The following is a 21866-nucleotide window of genomic DNA, read 5'->3' as shown; positions in this document are numbered from 1 at the left end:
GTCACACCACACCGGGGCAGCTACCATGTGCCAAACCCACGTCACACCACACCGGGGCACCTACCGTGTGCCAAACCCACGTCACACCACACCAGGGCAGCTACCATGTGCCAAACCCGTGTCACACCACACCGGGGCACCTACCATGTGCCAAACCTGCGTTCCACCACACTGGGGCAGCAGGGCTGGGATTACCATGTTTAAACCAAAAGCAGAACATTCCCTCCTCAATTAAAGACCCTGCGCTAATCTCCCTGTCATGTGTGATTAGTTTGGCTTTTGCCTGAATTTTCACGTCAACGAGTTAATTTGGTGTTCCTGTGTTTTGGGGGTCATTTGGGGTGTTAATACCAGCACCTGGCTCTTCAGTGTCTTTTGAGCAATGGGCTGGGGACACACACATTAATTTTTCGGCAAGGGGTTTCGCAGCCAGATTAGTTTTCCTTAAAATTTGGTTTTTTGCATCTGAGTATTAAGCAGTCAGACATTGTTATTAAACCAGATAGCAATGCATCCATACTCTTAAAGCTATTATTTTGGTAATGAAAATATTTAGGGGGATATGTTAAGGTTTTAAATATTCGTACTTTACCCCTGATCTGTCTATAGTTACAGCATGAATGTATAAAACCATGATGGAGTATGGTAATTATTTCTTATGTAATTTGCCTGCTTTTTTTATATAACGGTTTCTGTTGGGGACAGTCTTGTTCAAAATAATTATTTTAAGGTAGATAACACCACCATTTTATGAAATTCATTTCCGCCAGGTCATAAAGAAAGCAAACGACACCCTAAATGGAATAAGTAGTTCATCAGTTTGCACTGAAGTTATCCAGTCTGCTCAAGGCATGGAATATTTATTGGGTATGTTGGAATTGACCCTGTCTCTCCTCTGACAAACAGTAACATATATAATCACTCTTTCCAACATGGTGTTATTTTTTAGCTTAATCTTTGCCTGTACTGAAGTAAGGAACAATTCTTCTGCTAAATAGATGTAACTACTACTTTGAACTAACTGTCCATGAGCATCTCTCGTGTGCCGGGCCTGTTTTGTGCTGTTTCTGAGTTAGAGTTGCAGGGACCTGTGCTTGCAGTGAATTCTCTGCTGTTCTCCCTCCCACTGTGTTTCTGTCACCAGGGGTTGTTGAGGTCTACAGAGTAACCAAGAGAGTTGAACTGGGCATCAAAGCAACTGCTGTTTGCAGCGAGAAGCTCCAGCAGCTGCTGAAGGATATTGATAAAGTGTGGAACAACCTCATAAGCTTCATGTCACTCGCTGCTTTAACGGTAAGACCGGAAATAAGCTACGTCTTTATTAAAAAAAAAAGGTCATAATTATACATAAAGTGACTCCACAGGGTGCCATAACTTTAAAGTTTGTATATGCCTTTTGCAAAATGGAAATGCACTTATTTGTGATATCCAGTTTAAAGCTCCCCATAAGAAAACTGGCATTTATGTGCAAACATGATGTTATCTTACCTAGTGTCTTGATGATTTTGTTAACTGTGGTAAATCTCTTACTTTTAGGGAATTATCCATCCATAGGTACTCGATATCATCCTGTGCAATGGATCCCTTTAACTCAGTGTGTACCAAGGAGTCTTTAGCTCACAGTATCAGTACATCCCATCAAGCACCGATAAGTAGATCATTACCATGGCTGTATTTTCACTGAACCTTTCGATCTGTGCTTTACTTCTTGCAATGCAACTGTGGCCGCTAAAGTTTTTTGCTGCCCAGCAAACACTTGTTTGTAAGTAAGGCCCAGAGTACGTGGTTTCTGCTTGAAACAGCCACCTCCAGCTCGTCATTCCCTGCCAGCAGGAATTATACATCATCAGCCCCTTTTACACCCCTTTCACACATCTTAAACCTCTCCAGTACAAACCGCGGTGACAAGCAGGTGTGTTTGTCGTGTCAGGTGCTGCACAAAGCCTGTCAGAATATGAAATCTATACTTTCAACATTTTACCGCTTGGCAGATGAAGCTGGATAGGCTGGGATTCATCTGTTTGAACTCTGGCAGTGTTGACAGTGACAATCTAAAAAGCTATCGGGATCCTCACCTGGTTTAAGCAAGTGGATTAAAATTTAGCTCTTAGAGCGCTTTTCCTTGGCAGATTACAGGGATTACCTCAAAGTCCAAACCTTGGCCACGTGTCCCCTGAGCTGCACCAGTCTGGATAAGTTTCACAGATACTAGAAGATGTGAATAGTGATTTTCACTGGGGCTCATCCTGCCGTCCCTGCGCCCGCTGTCATGGAGCCCAGCACCGCTGGAGCGCCTATTAAGCAGAGAGAAGTGATTCAAGCTCAGGGGCATGTGCTTGGAAAGGTTAATTTTATCTTTTAAAGGATTTTGTTACAGGGTAATTTTATTCACAGCCTTGTGGTTTTTCACTGCGAATTACAGGATGACCTTCTCATTTGCTCCACTCGTGCATTTGGTAAACAAATATTAGAGAGCCTTTATTAATTTGATTGATCTACTTAAAGATTAAAGGCTGCTTTTTCAGGATCCCAATTATTCCCCAGCCGTTCAGCAGCGGGGCCTGATCAGCATACCCGGAGTGTGCATTAGGAGTACACGGCGTTTAGGATCACACCATTTTTATAAGCTTCTGGCATTTCTAGCCATTGCTTTTATTCACACTGCTATCTCCAAGCAAAACTTCAACAGTTCTATATCATTTATCTCGCGGCTGAAATACAAGATTGCATACCAGAAAAGTGACTATATTCATGTATTATTTATTCGCAGGCTGAACTTGTTTATGGCTGGTGACTCGATTTCTTCTATGGTTCGGTTAACCTTAATATCCCCCTTTGTCCCTCTGTGCCATGTTCCATATTCAGAAAACCCTTCAGAAATAATGACAACTGCCCTTTTTTGATCAGGGGTCGCTGGGACTGAGCGGCGAGCGCTGCTGCGGACGGGACAGCGGGCGATGGCTGCGGCCCCGCAGCTGCGCAAACAGCTGCGCAAACAGCTGCGCAAACAGCTGCGCAAACAGCTGCGCAAACAGCTGCCCGCGCTCCGCTCTTCATCTCCCTCCCGTTCCCCGCGCGCTGCAGCTGAAACGTCACGGCCCGGGCTCTTCCCTCAGAAGTTTCTTCCCCTTTTGATGTGGGATTGCGGCACCTCGGGCTCCTTTCCTTTGTAGTCCGACCCTTTCTCAAGAGCTCGAGTGTTATAAATTAATGCTGGAGGAGACTGCGTGGCAGGGTCGCAAATACACGCTAATGGCTTTGATTAAATCGCACATCAGTTTATAAGGAAATGTAATCTATCATCCCTGCCTCGCTGCTGGTGCGATACCGCGGCTCTCAGTAGCAACCAAATCGATAATTTTTATCATGATGTCTGAAACTTTTCCAGTCACCGAAAATGCCTGATTTTTATTGTCTTGTTTCTTTAGCCAGATGAAAACTCCCTGGACTTCTCCTCCTGCATGCTGCGGCCAGGGATTAAAAACGCCCAAGATCTCGCCTGCGGAGTTTGCCTCCTGAACGTGGATTCAAGGAGTAAAGTAAGAATATTGGCCTCTACTGCTAAACTCATTTGTAATTTGCAGTTTGGACTTCACTTTAGGCCTTGGCTGTATCTGAAAACACGGCACGGCTGTAGTTTGTAACTGCAAGTGGCAAAGGCCAAACCTGACCTAGAGACGGGGCTCAAATAGTCCGGGTCGATATTCATTGGGCTTTGGGTATGACGCAGGTGCGGCTAAAGGGTTAACTTGAATTGCTCATAATGGGGGAGAAACTGGGATTCAAAGGCTTTGAAAGCACATATAAGTTTTTTTGAATAAATATGTTTTAATGACTTTCCTTTATGAACCGCATCTCTGAGCATCACCAGGAGGTGACGATCAATTAGCAGGGCTGGGAGGGAATCCCAGGATACATAGAGTAATGCCAGCCCGTTAACGTGTATCGGCAGCCTTGCTGACTTTTTGGTTTCAACGTTATTTCAGAAAGAAGAGAAACCTGTGGAAGAGCTTCCTAGAAAAGTACGAATCTGTAAAACACGTGTTCCTTGTAGAATCATTCTCGGTTGAGTGTGGAAGGCTGAAGCGCTAACCGGCCTTCAGCTGTCATTCTCAATTGTACCAATCATGAGTCCTTTTCTTCTAGTCATTTCTTGTGACCGTTAACACTTGATCTGATCAACTAACATGCTGCGGAGCCTCCCCTGTGTCTCGTCTGCATGCTCGTACCTTGTGAACAGCTTTCTGGTTTTGTGCTCCTTCTGTTGTGTGGTAGAAAATGCCCTGCGGTGGGTTTCTGAATGCGTGTCTGTTGCAGAAGGGTTGTTTTGCTACAAATATTGACTTTTGACTATATGTAGTAGTCAATGGCATTTTTAGAAATGTCTGCAGGAAACCCAGGGCGTGGGGAACAGGGTTAGAATATTGTTTTAAATAGGTAGCTGTGCAGCATTGGAAAGTATCTCCTAGCAACAAACACTGAGGGGTTTTAAGCCTGTTCATGGCTTCACACACTGTGCAGAAGCTCCTATTGTACAGCAGATTCAATTAGCAGAGGAAAGTAAATCAAATTCAACCTGAAATAACATGAATATCGAGAACTGCACCTGCCTAAATCTCAGCAAGGTTTGACCCAGTGTAACAGGCAAAGTCTGCAGCAGGTGTGATGGTTGGAGCTTTGAGACCAGAGTGTTTTGATTCAGTGATTTGTCACGAGGGGGTCCTGCCCTGCGGTGCCATCGCGGTGACACTTCCGCACTGCCCATTTTCCACTCTGGCTTCCAGATCCTGGAATAGACGAGACCGTCACACTTGTTTCAATTCTCGTTCTTTTAGGCCTTTAATTCCGAAACGGACAACTTCAAGCTGGCGTACGGAGGACACCAGTACCACGCCAGCTGTGCCAACTTCTGGATCAACTGCGTGGAGCCCAAACCTCCGGGTCTCATTTTGCCAGACCTGCTCTGAAATGGGTTGTGCTGAAGGGGGGTTGTTGGGTCCAATAACGCGGGACACGTGGGGTGAGCGGTGCGAGGGCTGAGTGGAGAGGCTGGAGGTGTGGGTCGCATTTGAAGCGTTTAGTTTTGATTTTTGTACCGTAACGAGTTAAAGCCACTGTCGTATAAAAGTTACTGGTGGAGAATCTCACTTGAAATGGCCAGCGTTTCAGAAATAACCAGAAAAAAAGGTAGCGTGGCAAAAAATGCAGCATTTCAGTCTTTCTCAGGATGAAAGCGAGTTGGTTTTGGTAAAAAGCAATCTGGTAACCAAGGGCATAAACCCCTGCGAGGGGCCGGTCCTGGCTTCCCAGAGACACTGAGATGCTGCACCGATTTGCATGGAAGTGACCACTTACATACTTGAAGGACGAATTTGCAAACAAGCCTTTTCTTTAATGTTTTTGGTATACGGACCGTGATGTTTTTCTTTAAATATTTGCTGCTATACTATTACAGTGCACACAGTGCACGAGTCACGGTAACTTTCAAGGCAAGATGAATTATTGACTCTGAAGGAATGAGGCTGTGCAGAGCCATTGTGTGTTTATACTGCACTGTGCTGTATTGTAAATTATACTGTATTCATATGCATAACCGGTTGGTACCGGGGGGTGAGGACTTGGAAAAACTGCTGAACTGTTCCGTGTCGTATCTGGATTCTTTAGCACAGGCAGCTGCGTTTTCAAACTGTTGGAAATAGGCACAAACTCCTTCCTTGGGCTTGTCCTGGACTCCGGGTGCGATGGATGTTTCACCTGACCCCTCGGTCCTTGTGCGGCTGCATCGCCGCTCAACACTGGACTCATGAGACCGGGTGGCTGCTCCTCTCCCTCTGTATATTTAGAAAATCTCCCTTCTCTCCAGAGATACCAACAGCTTTTCCGAGTTAATCTTGCCTCCATTATAAGTACCTGATACTGACAGGTAATTATTTCCTGAAATAGAAATTACAATGAGGAAAAATGATGCTTTGTATTTATGAAATGCTGTATTGGGAAATGGAGTTTATTGTTAGTGTGGGTTCCTGAGCACTTAGCTAGATAGGACTTTTTTTTCTCTAATTAAAAGAGAACGCCACAAATACAAGACGCCACAATGTGAAACTTAAAGCAACCCGTATTTCAAACACAGCACCAGCGATATTGTCGTAAAAGCACTTTTCAGTGATGCTTTTCTTGTACTTGTTAAGCGAGTTCCCTCTCTGAGATGTATCCAGCGTGTCTCTTGGCCCATAAAAATAAGGAGTCGACGTTCACGCTGATAACGCAGCCGAGCTGGCTGGAGCGTGGCTGGGATCACGCCGGCCGCGTGGACCCCCCCGTGCATCGCGCACCCAGGAGCGTCGCGCCTGCACCTCCACCTTGTCAGAACCGCTGCTGTGTTCGGCTCCGGAGCCGCGTCCTTGCCGCCGTATCCAAGGTTACGGGGTTTCTGGAGAGCGCCAGGGCTCTCCGAGCGCACAGCCTGACGGACACGCCGCCTCCCGCTTCGCTTGCGACGAACTTCAGGATTAACTCCTTTTTCTGCATGGATCTTTCTCTAGGAAAAAAGTGAGAAACAGAGTTGTTGTGTTTTTAATTTAGTGGTGTGTTCTCTGGACCTGCCCTGGGGTTACCTATGGAAAGTGGTTTTTCTAGGTATTTCTGTATAATTGGGATTTTAAGAGATTATTTGCGTGGTTATTTAGTATATAGGTGACTTTGCCCGGTTGTGTTCCCGCTGTCGTGCAGTGCTGTCCTGTGCTCCTGCTGTCCTGTGCTCCTGCTGTCCTGCTGTCCTGTGCTCCTGCTGTCCTGCGTTCCCACTGCCGTGCAGTGCTGTCCTGCATTCCCGCTGTCCTGCGTTCCCACTGCCATGCAGTGCTGATGTGCACCAGGCTCGCGGTCCAGCGGGTCCATGCCCTCCGCACCGCTCAAGCGTCCCCTGCGCTCCCGCACCCACTCGGGGTTATTCCTTTGTGCTGTGTGCATCAGCACCTTCTGCACCTGCTGTTCCGCTGGCTTCTCTGGCAGCAGCTTCTGTTCTCCCGGGCTTGTTCCGAGCAGCTTCTTCCTTGGAAAGCGTGCAGGGTAAATCCGATCGGGATGTTCGACCTCAGGTCAAGCAGCTCCTGGAACCCAGGAACGCTCCGATTTCCAGTGACCACGTGGCAGATTGATTAAACCCGAAACTAAAACTGCCTTTTCAATAAAAGCTGCTGTTGTACAAACTACTTTTTCTGATATATTTTTTCTTCTTCTCTGGACCTGTATGTAATTCCAGTCCTCAATATAAAAATCCAATTGTCATCATTTTATGAATGGTCAGAAAACTCTTTATGTTGTGCTTCCTTTTTCCTTCCCTGGGGGTGAATGTTCTTTGTCTTCCAGAAGTGGTTCTGTGATCCGTAGTCGGAGCTGGTTTGGTTTGTGCTGTGCTGGACTCAGTGCTCTATTTCCAGTCCGATGAGCGCGGGTTTAGTTGACCTTAGGACGTTGTTTACTCCCGGAATTCTCGCAATGATTTATAAATCCTTTGTTGAGATGCAAACCTTGTTTTCAATAAAAAGCTCATTTCATATCTGACCAACCCACGAAGTGGCTTGAAGATGTTTCACTGAATAACGTATCAAATATTCTTCCAGGAATTAAGATAACGGCCATTTGGAAAAGCCAAAGGCTGCAGGAGGATCTGCCCCTGGAACCGCGCTGGTTCGCCCCCAGCACCCCAGTCAGAATGCGGCTCCGGCTCCTCCTTGGGTTCTGTGGAGCGCCTGAAAAACTGGGTTTGGGGGGAAAAACACTCGTGTGAAGCACCTTTTGTTGGAATGAACACAAGAGGAGCTTCTGCGGAGAAATACCTACCTACGAGTATTAACATCATCGCGCTTCTCCGTAGTAGAATCTCTAATGGGTATTTCAGGTGAATTCTATATTTCATAATGTGCCATTACGTTTTTTATAGGTCTAACCTTCCTTTTTGTTTAAAAGTCAGTCCTGATGCTTTCTTGGCTGAACACCAGCATCTTCCCCTCCTCTAGGTACCGGGGCACCCTGTGTATATAGTATATGTAATTATTCAAAATGGGGAATTTTTACTTTCCAGTTTTTAGATAGGAAATACTGTTAAATTGCACACAGTCCATTTTCTAGGTGAAGTTTAATTTTGAAAGCGGATTTCAGTTTTTAGTTTTGGTTTTGGTTTTTTCCCCTCTGAACTGCCACGCTGTCAGAATGTCTCCAGACTAACCATTAGTCTTGATTTTTAATCCCGGCTTCCCTTTCTGATTTACCATTTCCCTGGCTGCAGTTTAACTCACCATGAGAACAGCAGAATGTGTTTCTCACAATGGACGGTCCGGCTCCTTTGTCTGTTTGCCGCTGAACCCGGGGCTGTGGAACCCGAACCGTCACCTGCAGCGAAGGTGGAACCCGAACCGTCACCTGCAGCGAAGGTGGAACCCGAACCGTCACCTGCAGCGAAGGTGGAACCCGAACCGTCACCTGCAGCGAAGGTGGAACCCGAACCGTCACCTGCAGCGAAGGTGGAACCTGAACCGTCACCTGCAGCGAAGGTGGAACCCGAACCGTCACCTGCAGCGAAGGTGGAACCTGATTCATGGAACTCATGGAAACATCTGATCTGGACTGTCAGCCCAGCCAGGGCTGGATGTATTCCTGACCCCCATGGGCTGGAGGCTGCGCGGTTTCATGTTGGTGACAACCGGAGCTCAGCCCCAGCGGGTTTTAGTCTGGGGAAGCAGAACCCACCGTGCAGGGATCCTGGGGAGAACCTGGAACCTCCGCTCTCGCAAACCTCGGCTGCTCAGCTGGGGATTGGCGAGAGAAAGGATTTGACCCAACCAAATGAACTCGGCTTTGGTGCCGAGGATCGGGAACCGCAGGACACCGGGCTGGACCGCGACCCGAGCAGCAAATGACAGGAACAACCTCAGGATTTCCCTTAGGACTGAAGTCCAGATTTGTTTAAAGCTCAGCGTTACACCGCGTTCTCACCGTTACTCGAGACGCATTGGCGCCGTTCTGAACAGGAAACCAACACATGTTCTTGGTTCATCTTTATTGATTTTTTTTTTTGTTTTTTTTTTACAAGTATAGAATCTCATTTAAATCAGAGCTATCCCGGCATCCAGCAATCTGCCCGCTCCTCCTCAGCGACCCGCAGGGGACGCGCGTGTCCCGCTGGGGACGGGCTCGCCGTGCGCTCCGGCTCAACCAGCCCCGGCCCCTCCGCGGGGACCGGAGGGACATCCAGGGGGCAGCGGCTTCTCCCCGTCTCGGGTTGGAACCGTTCTCGTGGCGCAGTGAACAAGGCAAAGCCTTCTCTGCAAAGCCATCCCTGTCCGGAGCGTGAGCAGATCGCCGTTTTGCGCAGGATAATTCTAGAATGCGATGTCACCTTGAGGATGTCATGAAGTGATTTGGAGATGGGCTAAGGCAGATCACGACCGTACTTAGAGCTGAGTCATCAAGCGGATTTACCTACTTCCAGTTTGCTGGTTGATGGAATGTTAGAAAACGCAGCTCATCCCCTGTGGAAGGCGCCGTGCACAGAGTTCCCGCGGGGTTCTTTGGCTGAGCGGGGAGGGTTGACCTCTCGCTTCTGTCTGGAGCCACGTTTGGACAGGAGCTCTGTTTGCTTTCCACCCACAAGAAACACCAGCATTTTTCAGTACTGTAAGTGTATTCCAGGGCCGTTGCCCTGGCGTGGAATGACTGAAAAAGGATCTCGTATTTATTTGATTCGAGTAATTCAAATTTTATTTGTGGCCGTCATGAACTGACTTCACTTTTTTCTTTTTTCTTGACTTTTAATACAGATTAAGAGCTGACTAAAGATCTCAAACACTATATACTGAGAGTCACTACGGCTGTTAAAGAAAACACCAGCGCTAGCACGGCAGCCCTGCCCTCCTGCTCTGGGAAGCCCCGCGGCGCGGAGCAGGACCCGCCGGCCCCGTGCTGGTGCCGCTCCCTACCCGCTACAGGATTTTGCAAGGAAGCAAAGAAGCTATTAACGAAATATCCAGGCTACCGCATCACAAAGCACATTTTGTTCATTAACTCTGCCAAACGCCTGTTGGGCCTTTCCTCGTAGGATACTAATAAACTGAAAAAAGGAGGGAGGCTTTATGAAAGGAATAAACTTAGAAGGAGGCCTCATTCTGCTAAATCAGAGAAATGCGGGTGGGGGAATCCCTGTAGAGAGAAACGCTTTGAGGGGAATCGTTGGCCTTGCAGGTTAGTGAGGTGAGAATTAGTTGAGGTTCTGCTGTATGGTAAAGAACCAAAGTTGGCTGTAGAAGGAGAAGGGAATGTCTCCAGTCTGGCTGACTCGGAACAGCGCGTCCCTTCTGTTGTGCTTCCTGCCTGCAGTCACCTTAAATTCCCCAGTAAGGCATCAGGGGTCTCCTCTCTCGCTCATAAACGTCTGGGATGATGCCATATGGTGTCTGTACCATTTTAACCGTCGTCTTCCCAAAGAGCTTCCTCTCGTAGTCTATCAGTTGTCTCCAGAAGCCCACGTTGGGGCGAATAACGGGGCGCCTCGATTTGACCCAGTTGTACGCCTCGAAGAGGGAGACCTTGTGGTACTTCATCAGGTAGGCGATGCAGAGCGTGGCCGACCTGCTCACGCCGGCGGCACAGTGGACTAAGGTGGCCCCGTGCTTCCGCGCCACGCTGTTGATCTTGTCGGCGACGCTGTCGAAGTACAGGGAGATGGGGGCGTTGGGCATGTCAGCCAAAGGCACTTTCACGTATTCAAACTGGGGCCAGTTGAAATTGGGGATCTCGATGGTGGCGTTGATGATGCAGGTGATTCCCCGCGAGAGGAGCAGGTGCCGGTTGGAGGCGACACTGCCCCGGCTCAGGTACAGCGAGGGGGTGATTTGGGCGATGCCCCCCAGGGCACTTTCGGAAAGCATTCGTGGAGCCATCAGAGTTCTCGGCAAGGAGTTGTGGCTTCTGGAGGTCATGGAGGATCTTGGCACTCAGGCTTCCATTATGGGAACAGACCCGCCGGGATCTTCAGCCAAGGGAAGGGTTGTCTGGCCTGCTGGTGTCAGGGCAGCAGGAGCTCCCTCCGCTCACTCCCTGCGAAACACAAGCAAACCCCGTGAGCGGGACACGGTCCAATGAGCCCACGTCTGCCAGGAGAACAGGAGAACCCAACTCGCTCCTCTGGCCTGGACAACCTCCCGCTGCCAACCGCCCTGCACCGAGGTGCTGCTGCCTTTGTGCCGGGCTTATTACCACGGGGCCCCCAGGCACGGCCTGGGCAGATATTAACCAAAAAATCTCCCAGCCTAATTAGCCCCAATTACTTGTCGAGGGTTTAGGCAGCGTACCTGTAGGCCCGGGCAGCGTTTCACCCGGATTAGCAGGCAGAAGATTAGCAGCTACGCCTTTTCCGCACTCAGAAGCGGCAACTTCAGAGCTGGCCGGGGCCCAAAGGCTGGTGAGAAACAGCTCACTGGGGCTGGATGCAGATGCAGCAATTGAGATGACCCTGCCCTCTCCCCAGTGCCGCCCTTCTCCTTTTTTAGGTGTATGAAAGGCCCCGCCAAAGTACATAAACAGAGGAAAGTTGCTCATTAGAGGAGGCAGTGAGTCATGTCCATCCAGAGCCGGATCGGCTCTCAGCGAGGCTGGGGAGTGTGGAAAGACTGACCTGGTTCTGTCAGAAGCTGAGTGTAAAACCGAAGCAGAGGCTGGGACAAGGGCGGCTCTTTTCCTGCTGCTTCAACGACTGACTAACGCTTTGGAGAGAGACCTGGGTCCGCCTGCCTGAGCGGTGCACGCCGGCTCCGGCCCCAGGAAGGACCCGCTTTTATTTCCCCTGCTCCTTTAGGATTTCCCTGAAGCCGGTGGAGAAGGCACAAGCCAGGGGACGAGCCCCAGAGCATTAACAATGTGCCAGAGCCTTTGAGCTGTGCAGTCTCCAGCTGGGGAGTCCCTGCTCTGCCCCGGTACGTCTGAGCCCACCTAAGTGCATGGGGCTTTGCACAGAGGGGACCTGGGGTGCTGAGCGGCTGTTTGTCCCTCCAGCATTTAACTCTCTGGGTTAGAGAGTCCTCAAAGGGCTGAGAGGCCCTGATGCAGGGTCCTGTACCCATCTGTCTGCATCACGCGTGCTGGGAAACACCGGCAGGTCTCGGCAGCGGCTGGTAACGCTGCCAGTGGATTTTTGGCGTGGCTTTGTGGTACAGTAACTTAATGAGCACAACACGGGCTCCTCTGTGGTTTGTTCCCTGCTGGCAGGTTCTTGAGCAGCTCCTGAAACCGTGGGCCCAAAGTGCTGGTGCTGCAAGAGTTCATGCCCCAACAAGATCTTTGCTGCAGCTGCGAGCGCTCGGCTTCGCCCGCGGACACCGCACCGCAGTCACCCAGCTGGAGCAGCAAGGAAAGGTGTGTTTTTCAAAGGAATAAAGTCCTTTGAGCAGGGGAAATACCTGCTCTCAAATGGCTGTTCCTGATGACACAAAGGATTTGGGCACTTACGCTTGGTAACAAACTGTCCTGCTGCTCCAAGTCACGGGCCGGCACACGGATGCTGTGGGCTGCTGAAGCTGGGTTGTCTCACAGAGTGCGTCCCACGCTGCACTGGGAAGAGAAGAGATTTGGGGGTTTACTGGGAGGTGTCCCGACCCGAACAGGGCACCAGGCAGCCCCGTGCTGAGGTGTCGCCCAGGAACGGGGGGAGCACCACAGCTCCCCTGCCCGCCCCGGCCCCGGGAAGGCACTTGGTGCTGACAGCGGAATGTCACCAGTTGCTGCCAACACACTGCTCAAAATCACAGGAGGCCCAGAGGAATCTGAGGCTGGCACAAAACTCATGACTCAATTCAATTAAAAAAAAACCCCACTAAGTAATTAATTTGCTGTAACGTCTACTTTAGCATCCGCCAAGACGCTCGCCCAGTCCCAGAGAGCTGGTGCAGGTCTGCGTGTCTTCTGACAGTGCCCAAATCTCCCTCCTTGAGCTGCTCTGCGAGGGCTGCGCTACCCGGACCTGCAGGTCCCGCTTCCAGAAAGCGGAGGACGGGGCAGCATCCCCTTGGTTTATTTCCCCAGCCAGACCAGAAACAACTCGAGTCCCTGTAGCGCAGGTGAGGCAGCCCGGCTCTGCTGCCCATGGGGAGCAGAGCATCGCCTGGCCTGGGGCTTGTGGTGCCTGGGGAGCAGGGCAGCGTCCCCCCTGCTCCTGCAGACCAGGGCACCCCGTCCCTGCCCCAGCAGGGCCCCGACACGCTGCTGGGGCCGAGCACACCGAGCATGCTGAGCATGCTGAGCACCACCGGCTCCACAGCCCTGGGCTCGGGCTGCTCCCCAGCAGCGCTCGGGGCGCTTTGGGACGAGCTCTGCTGCTTTCCATAAAGTGGTTCCTGTTTGCAGGCAGCAACTTATCCGGACATTTGCATGCGACAGGCTGGGCTGGCTCTGCAAACGCTGGCGGCAAACTGTGCCGAGCGGCCCCCGCGACGGCATCGCACGATGGACGAGACGGACGGTGAGACCCATGAGGTGGACGATCCGATGGACAAGCAGGTGCCTGCTCCGGGAGCAGCGCGAGGGAGGCCCTGCCTGTCCCACCTCTCTCGCTGTCAGCGCAGGGGGGGACGGGGTGGGTTTTGGGGCCAGCCAGGAACGCGGGTGGGTGCCAGAGCCCTGTGTCCGGTTACACAGCACTTCCCTGGGGCTCCGAACGGCTGGCAGCAGGCAGCACGGCCTCTGCTCAAAGCAGAGCAGCTCTCGTCTGGAAAGAGTTAATGTTTTGGAGAGGAATTCATTCAGTAGGCAAGAGATAAGGCTGCTGTGCTGTCTCAGACGCTGGGGAAAGCTGCTGAGGGCGGCAGGTGCCGTTGGCCCTGCCCGTGTTCTGGCTGGGATGCCACCGACTGCGACACGCTGTGTCAGGCATGTGACAAAGCCACGGTGCTGCCCACACAGCCCAGGCTGAGCAGCTGCCGCTCGCGGGGAACGAACGGGGCCTTGTGTGCCCGGTGGTGGAGCCCACGCTGGCTGCGGAGCCCTCAGCCCATCTGCAGGAGCCACCGTGCAGATGTGAGCCTGCCCGGACAGCTGCGCCTTCCCGTCACCCTCCTGCCGGGCCCCGCCAGCTCTGGACAAAGGCTCGCCTGAAACCCACTGCTTCGCTCCCGTTAAACTGCATTTGCCTTTCTTAACACACCCGATCTATCCTGTGTGTCCCCGCTGTAATCCAACACTGTTGCTCTTCATTGTGCTGGGGCAGAGAGGAAAAGAGTGAGAAGCCTCTTCCCAGCCACTGCTGTGTGCAAAAACAAAGAGAAAACCAGCTGAAGATCAAACGAGGCCAGCACAGAGCCCAGCCCTGGCTGTGCCACCTGCGGGACCTGCAAGGGACGGTGGCAGAACAGGGACAGCTGCACGATACAGCCACTATGCACCATTTTGCGTGACAAACAACCCCACGTCTCCTGCCATTTCTTCTTGGTTTGAGTTTCTGAGCAGTTGCGTGGGCTGGGGTGGTCACAGAACCCAAAGTCACTGTCCCCAGGGTGCTGGAGCCCGTCTCGGCTGGTTCGTCACGGTTGTCACGCTGCGAAGGGGCCGCGGGTGCTGCCCAGGACACAGTGACACCGCGGGCTCAGAGCGGGGCTGGCCCTGCAGGAGCTGCCAAAACCGCCTTCACAGAGCCGGGACACGCTTGTGGTCCCCTGCAAGGGGGTGACATCCCCCGGGTGCAGCGTGGTCCTTGGGCACAGCCCGGCTGGTGCTGGGATGGCACTGACAAGGTGTTGCTGCTACCTCATCCTCGTTGGCTTAGCTGACTCCAATTAACTGATTAATTAACGTTGTAACAGCCCTGACCCCCAGCAAGCCCCTTTGTAAACTCCGCGCTGGCCTTCCCCAGGCACAGGGACTGGTTGCTGCTGTGTGCTCACCCCACTGCGAGGGCTGGGGTCCCCGGGGTGGCAGGGGGTCCCTGGGGTCCCTGGCCCTGGTGGCACAGGGGTGGGACCAGCACAGCCTCCTCCCTCCCCGGCAGATTGGTGGGTTCTGCCATTTCTCTCATCTGCATAATCAGGGGTGGGGGAAAGCAAGTGGATAATTACAGCCTGGAGATGACTCTGGTCTTCAAAGCCTCCAGGTCTTTCACACGGCTCCTGGCCAGTGCTGTCCCTGGGTGCAGGTTTATGATGAGGGGTGCTCCTCCAGCCCCGCTCTGCCCCGGGACCCTATCCTGCAGACCCCTGGGTTCCCCGCAGCCCCTCTGCTCCGGGCCGTGCTGCTCGGGTAAGTCTGGCCGCTCGTGTTGGGCACCGCGGGTGTTCGTGCTGCGCCTCGAGGCGAAGCTGCGTGGTTCGTGCGGTCGGGGGCAGGCGCTCGGCTGGCGGTTTGCGCCTTCCCAGGGCTGAGCAGTTTGACTCGGGGTCATCTCCCACCCGGGCTGGCTTTCCTGGTGTTGGGGCAGCTCCTCTCCAGGCAACTGGGTCTCAAAAACAACACAACACTGACGTCGTGGTTTGCGGATCGGGTGGTCCAGTCCCTCGGAAGGGCTGCTGCTGGCAATGCTTTCAACTCTTTCCTTCCAAATCTTGCAATAGCTGGAGTCTGCTTCTCTTGCTTTCGTTCCTGGGAATGCAGTCCTGCTAACAAAGGCTGAGATTCCCACAGGAAAACATTCCTGGGCCTCCTGAGAAAGGCTTGAAAACACATCTGAGAGCTCAAAGGGAAATGGTAGATGTTAGTTCGCTACGCTGTGACCTCCAGGACAGGAGGAGAGCCTTGCTTGTCGGTCTCTAGATAATGACTTGGCGAGTCTGAGCTTCTGGTTTCTTATTCTGGTGCTTGCTGGCTGGTTTTCCTCTGATTTGGGGTTAATTTGGGGATTTTCTATATTCAGGGCTCCTCTGGCTTGAGCCCAGAGACTGTGACTTGTTGCTGAGGGACCTGAGCAAGACTTGCGGTTGGTGTTGGATGGTCCATCAGTAACGTGGCGATGGAGCTGGGACCTGGCAGGGGTGAGAGCGTCTCCTGGGCCCTCCCGCCCCTACAGCAAAGCCACCGAAACCCCAGGGTTTACTCCCTGAGCACCATCTGGGATTCAAAGCAGGTTTGGGGGCTGGGAATGTGAAATGTCAGCACTGAAGCCCTCTCCCCCTTCCCAGGAGAGGAGAAGTTATTCATTTTAGAGATGACAAACGCTCTCTGATGCTGCAGTAAAGAGAAGCCTCAATATTAGAGGCGCTGAATGAATGAGTCTGCTCAGGGCTCTTCCTAGCCAGGCTGAACAGCAAATTGCTTCAGAAATGGTCTCAGGGAACAGCATTTAAAATAAATTTCAGCAGAGAGTGCAAGCTGCAGCCATTCTGAGGGTCAGGTTGTGCCTGCGCTGGGTCCATGGCAGCGTGGAGCGGCCGGTGGCCACGGGCAGCCCGGCTCCCGCTGGTCGCTCTGCTGGGATTTTCCTGCCTCGGGCCGCCGGGACGTGCTCCTGGAGCGGTGACGGACTTGTGCGGAGCCAGCAGCGCATCCTCGTGACGGAATGGACGAGTGGTTTGGTTTTGAAGCGGAAGAGAAGGAAGGAGAAGCAGGAGGGGATGGTGGGGTGGCTGTGCTGTGGCAGAGGGCGCCTCGATCGCCGGCTGATGGCAGCTCAGCCCGCGCTCCCCTCGCGGGCGAGCACAGGGTGGGAGCGTCAGATGGTAAATCAGATAATAATCTGGCTGCTTGTGCAGCACCCAGCACAACTGGGTCTCCTGTGCTTGCAGGAACACATCGCTTAACTTCCCAAAGGTGTTGTGGTGCATTTCGGGTGTGACTCCTCTTTACACAAGAAACTCATAGGGTACAGCTACAAAAGGTCCCAGGTTTGTCCTTGTTTGATGACCTCAGATCAGACACGTTTAGTCCATAAGTACAGGGTCCTTTTTTGCTCCCTGGTGCGGCGCTGCCTCCCCCGCACACCTGGAATTCCGGCTGCTCCCATGACCCGAGCCAGCCCTCCGGGCTGCAGGGCTGCCGAGCCCTCGTTAGCCTGTCCCAGCCTGCTGTGACGCTGCCTTTGGAGGGTGACAGCAGACGCTCCTGCGTCACAGCCGGCACGGATGGCGCGCCCGGTGCTCCAGGCAGGCCTGGGTAAGGCCAGGACTCCGCAAGCCTCGCCTATCTGCCTCCTGCAGCCCAGGAGCAGCATCCTCGCTCTCGCAGGTCGGGCTGCAGGCGCCAGGCAGCACCGAGCCTTGGTTTGTGACCAGGCTGCCGAGGTTAATGCACCGAGGGGTTAACGAGCAGTTGCAGCAGGCACGGGCAGCATTGTGAGTGTTTGCAGACCGTCAGGGCATGCCTCGAGTTGGCTGTAAATCAGCCCAGCTGATGAGCTCCTAAATGTCTAGCGCAGCTCTACCAGACCCTCAGCCCCTCTGTACTCTGCCTCCCTGATCTGCTCTTCTCCCAGCACCAAAGCAGCAGAAAAAACGGGTAGTGAGATTTTTTTGAAGGATCTGAGGATGCTCCTTGGCCGAGGTCCCCGGCTGCGGGCTCGCCAGGCGGGGGAGGCAGCTCCGACCCCCGGCGCGGTGTCCTTGGCGAGGCGGCACAGCCGCCCACGGCCACGTTACGCACCCCTTGCCACGCAGCCGCTCCGAGCGGGAACGGCAGAGCTGCTGCTCCGCCTGGCAGCGGATCCTGCCAGGAGCCTCTGGCCACGGGAGAGCTCCCGGCCGGCGGGACGGAGCGACACGGGTGCCACCCAGAGCACTGTGATATTTATAAACCCCTACGCGATACAGCCGCTCCGCTCTGGGGACGAGCTTCCCTCAGCAGCCAGAGAGAGGATTTTGTGCAAGGAAAACAAACCATCTTTCTTTTGGAAGCGGTGTCTGTTATTGCGGAGCTGCCAGCCGGCTCTAACGCCGTGCTCTGTGTGGCAGGCGCTTGGAGAGCAGTGGGGGCACAGGGCTCATCTGTGGGGCGCAGAACCAGCCAGCAGCGTGGCCATCTATGCCTTACTTAAAAACTCTGGATGGGTCCATGAAACACTCTTTTAAAACCCATAATTAAGCCTTGAGGAAGCAGGGATGGGATCCTACAGTTGTGTGCAGGGTCAGTTCTGTACCCAGCTGAGCGCAGAGGGCTGGGTTTGGACCCCAGGTGGAGATATCGCCTGTTCTGAAGCGTCGCAGCTTATTTTGGTGCCAGCTGACAGCATCTGGATTGCAGGTGGAGTTTAGAAAAGCTCCTCTGCTTGTGTCCAAGTGCGTGTGTGACCTGGGGGGTGTGGACGGAGCAGACCGGGCAGGCTGTGGCTCCGCTGCTGTGACATGGAGCCTTGTTCTTCCTGGGGCTGTGCCCTGCGCAGTCACAGCTCACAGGAGAGACACAATCTCTTCCTTATTAGTTGAACAAAACACAGGGACCTGGTGTGTTTGCTCACGTGTGACCCTGCTCGCTGCCCAACGTTGTGCCTGTTGTTCTGTGGCAGGGCAGCAGCTCTGGGCTCTGCCCCCTCCCTGTCAGCCCAACTTGACACCCATAAAATCAAAGGCAGCTGCAAATTCACTCCAACGTGCCCTGGAAAGTGCCCGGTGCTTCCACGCTGGGCTCACCCGGAGCTTTTCCAGGGGTGCTGCCAACGGGTGCAGGCTCTGAGCGCAGCCCCGCTGCCCGGGGGTCCCAGGGGCCGGTGAAGGTGCCCGTGCCGCACCCCGCGGGAGGAGTCCCCACGGACACGCAGGGGCTGCCGCGCTCTCCGAGGCCCGGCAGCGGCTCCGCTCTGGGCAGTCAGAGCAGGAAGCAAGAGCTGAAGGGAGAGCAGCGAGACAGCAGGATGGGAGATGGGAACGGGCTGGTCGGCTGCGCTCGCCCGCAGCAGCTGCAAGGAATGAGGTCACCTTCTGAGTACATCGATGGGGTTGCTTAGGGTAACGGGAAGGGAGGCCAATCGTAATCAATTAGTTGGAAATCGAGTTTACACGCAGCAGCAAGCGCTTCCCCTGTTAGCAGCGCAGGGCCGGTGCCCCTCGGTGCGTGGCTCTGTCTGCTCAAGGCTTGGGGGTATTGTCTTTTGCTCAGCAGAAGGGACATTGAGCAAATTCAAATCTCCTTTGTGAACCAGGACTCCTGACACCCTCTGCACTGTGGGATGTTGGCAAAGGGGAAATCTGAGCCTCAGCAGCCGAGGTGCCCCAACCTGCTGTGAGGCACAGGGCTGGAGTGAGCACGGCAGCACCTGTTGAGCCTTTCTGCTGGGAAACTAAAACCTGCCTGATCTTTTCAGAGGGGGAGTAGCTGTGTAAGACCAGCCCACGAGCTGCAGCGCTGGCACCAGGGAGGGCTCTGCAGGCACAACCGCTGGGGCCGCCGTCCCCTGCCCTGCGATGCACAAGGAACCACCTTCTAGCTTAAGGCTTTATTTCTAGGCAGTTTGGGCTGCTGTGCAGAGATTTCTCAGCTATTTCCAAAAGCCAGAGCCCTATCTGCTAGATGCTTGCGTTTCTGTTTGCATTATGGTTGCTCAGTGTGTCTTTCTTGAGGTGATAAATCCGTGTGTGTGTGTGTGGCTAGGGTTGTGTACCTGGAGAGGAAAGGGGCTGGGAGAAGCTCCCATGCCCAGTTTAGGGTATTACCCCCACCTCTGAAGGAATCACAGAATGGTTTGGATTGGAGGGACCTTCCCAGCTCCACCCCTGCCATGAGCAGGGGCATCTTCAGCAGCTCAGGTTGCTCAGAGCCCCGTCCAGCCTGGCCTGGGGTGTCTCCAGGGATGGTTCATCCACCACCTCTTTGGGAACCTGGGCCAGGCTCTCACCACCCTCAGGGCCAATGATTTATTCCCCATGTCCAGCCTGAAATCCACGCTGGCAGCTGGCCCCTGGGTGCAGGTCCCATAGCAGTGGCAGGAAGCCTGGAAGGCTTCTCCACTACTGGTGAACCTCCTCGTGTAAAGGGCTTTTCTGGGGCCAGCAGGAGCAAACCTGCTCTTGGTCCCTCTGCTGTGCCCTGTGTCTTCTCCCCTCTCCTCCTTCCCCACCTCTGCGGGGACACCCAGCTGTGCCGTGTGGCTGAGTCCCTGGGACAAAGCCAGTACTGACCCTCAAACCAGAGATCCCCGTGAGACTTGTGCTGGCTTCTGCAGTTCTTTCCTCTCCCATAATCTCTGTCTCCCCCCCACTCTCTCTGTCTCTGAGCACTAGAACAGTGTGAGCTCTCTGCCTTTCCAGCTCTGAGATTCCAGCTGGGATCAGGTATTGAATTAAGCCAGGCACATTTCAATATTGCCCTTAACCAGTAGGGAAGCGATGCCAGAGCCCAGAGCAGAGCCTGCGAGGGCTTGGATTAAATCCCTGGGATTTCACCTGTTTCTGGAGGAGGGATGGGACGTGTGTGTCCCTGTGCTGGACCCAGATGAGCCCTTGGGCAGAAAGGACAGGCGGAGCTGCACGTTCACACCTTCTAGGTGTAAACTGATTAAAACCTGCAGCATTACCGCTCCCCTCCTGATGTTCACCAGGGTTGTGTCAGCAAAGTCACAGCGGCAGATCCCTGCTGGTGGGGACGGCACACGCGCTCACAACTGGGGACTCTTGTTTTTCATGGCCTGGGAACCGAGCGCTCCAGAGCCTGCCCCAAGGTGGATGGAGAGGCCCGGGGGAGGAAGCTGCTCCCCGCCAGGGCAGGGACAGCGGATCCGGTGTATCGCAAGGGAAAACAGTGTTTTGCCAGTGCTAATCCCTCCACCATTCCTGTGCCACTGGCATTAGGGATAAACTGAACTCGCAACATGATATTAGGACATCTGTCGATACTCAGAGCTGCAGAATAAAGGACTCATTTGCTGCCCAGTCGAACAGGTTATAATCCTTCCCAATCTCCCTACAGCCAAATGCCACTCATTGATTACTAGTGTTGCTCAAAGCAGCTACTCCGGAGCTGAGTCAAGGGCTGTGCACGCAGCCGGGGCTGGAGCGGCCGCAGGCACCGGGTGCCCCGAGCCGGGGGTGCCCAGGGCAGCAGCTCCATGGGCTGAACAGGGATGGCTGAGCAGGGATGGCTGCTCCGCTCCGGCGTGGGCTGAGCCTTGTTTCCACGTCGAGGAAACACCCGACCCCTGTGCTTGTTGGCCGTTCTTGTGCAGACCCGAAGCGACTCCCTCTCCCCACGCAGGGTTTAGCCGCCCGTGACCAGGTTTTTTTGCCTTGCCCTGTTCTTTCGGGCCCCGCCTGGCAGATCCACCGCGGTGGTTCGCGCTGTCCCACCGCAGCCAGCGCCTCTGGACACCGGGACTGTCCTGGCCCGGCCGATGCCCGGGCCGCGGCTGCACCCAGCCCCGCAGCACCGGGGTCTCCCCGCACAGCCCGAGCACCCGCTCCGGGGGGGCATCTCCTGGTACCCCCGGGGCTGGGGCAGCAGCGCAGCCCCATCCCCCCGAGCAGCCCCGAGGCCACGCTGAGCGGCCGGGGCAGCGGGGGAGGCCGGTGCTCGCCCAGCCGGGGCTGCCCGGCTTCCCGGGGACGACACTTTAAGGCCCATTTACCTGGGCGAGCTGTAAATAACGCACGGGCGGCGTTACGGCGGCCGCAGAGCCCCGGCGGCCCCCGGAGCAGCCCCGGCGAGCCCGAGACCCGCGCAGCCGCTCGCCCCCTCCTCGCCCACCGGCCCCTCCCGCCGCAGGCCCCGGCCCCGCTGCCCCCGGCCCGCCCGGCGAGGCCCCGGTCGCTCTTACCATGGCTCCGCGGCGGCTCCGCGCTCCCTCGCGGTGGCGGCGGGGCAGGACTTTTATCGGGCGGCAGCCGGGCTCGGTCTCCGGCGCTGCCACCTGACCGCGGCGCTGCCGGGGCCCCGCTCCGCCCGCCGAGCGGCGGTTACCAGGCTACGGCGGG

General features: G+C 54.3%; 2 protein-coding genes across 8 annotated transcripts in view; one reads left to right on the top strand and one right to left on the bottom strand.

Annotated features, from left to right (window-relative positions):
• SYNRG (synergin gamma) overlaps positions 1-7571 on the top strand; it is a 34844-nt gene extending 27273 nt beyond the window's left edge. For 4 of the 6 annotated variants that reach the window (XM_065852888.2, XM_065852887.2, XM_071817081.1 and 1 more), the window contains 5 exons: positions 771-867; positions 1145-1293; positions 3429-3539; positions 3987-4022; positions 4836-7571. In XM_065852888.2, the coding sequence (XP_065708960.1) occupies positions 771-867; positions 1145-1293; positions 3429-3539; positions 3987-4022; positions 4836-4967 (525 nt within the window). In that variant the 3' untranslated portion in view covers positions 4968-7571. The remainder of the gene's footprint in view (positions 1-770; positions 868-1144; positions 1294-3428; positions 3540-3986; positions 4023-4835) is intronic. The other 2 variants (XM_065852889.2, XM_065852886.2) reach the window with 1 other exon arrangement.
• A 1470-nt stretch (positions 7572-9041) lies between these two features.
• Positions 9042-21866, bottom strand: DUSP14 (dual specificity phosphatase 14). 2 transcript variants are annotated; one of them, XM_065853406.2, is made up of 3 exons: positions 21710-21866; positions 12502-12603; positions 9042-11094 (listed from the first exon to the last, which is right to left on the bottom strand). In XM_065853406.2, exon 3 carries the CDS (start codon positions 10974-10976, stop codon positions 10380-10382), a length of 597 nt encoding a protein of 198 aa, XP_065709478.1. In that variant the 5' UTR covers positions 10977-11094; positions 12502-12603; positions 21710-21866; the 3' UTR covers positions 9042-10379. The 2 variants fall into 2 exon arrangements, with proteins under 2 accessions (XP_065709478.1, XP_065709479.1); XM_065853407.2 differs by having other exon boundaries at positions 12502-12598; positions 21710-21850.

The sequence above is a fragment of the Patagioenas fasciata genome, chromosome 19 (assembly GCF_037038585.1).
Source record: "Patagioenas fasciata isolate bPatFas1 chromosome 19, bPatFas1.hap1, whole genome shotgun sequence".
Taxonomy (NCBI): domain Eukaryota; kingdom Metazoa; phylum Chordata; class Aves; order Columbiformes; family Columbidae; genus Patagioenas; species Patagioenas fasciata.
This window is presented reverse-complemented; position numbering and strand designations above follow the sequence as displayed.

Coding starts and splice junctions, on each gene's coding strand:
- DUSP14 (XM_065853406.2), bottom strand. CDS start 10,976: ATGACCTCCAGAAGCCACAACTCCTTGCCGAGAACTCTGATGGCTCCA.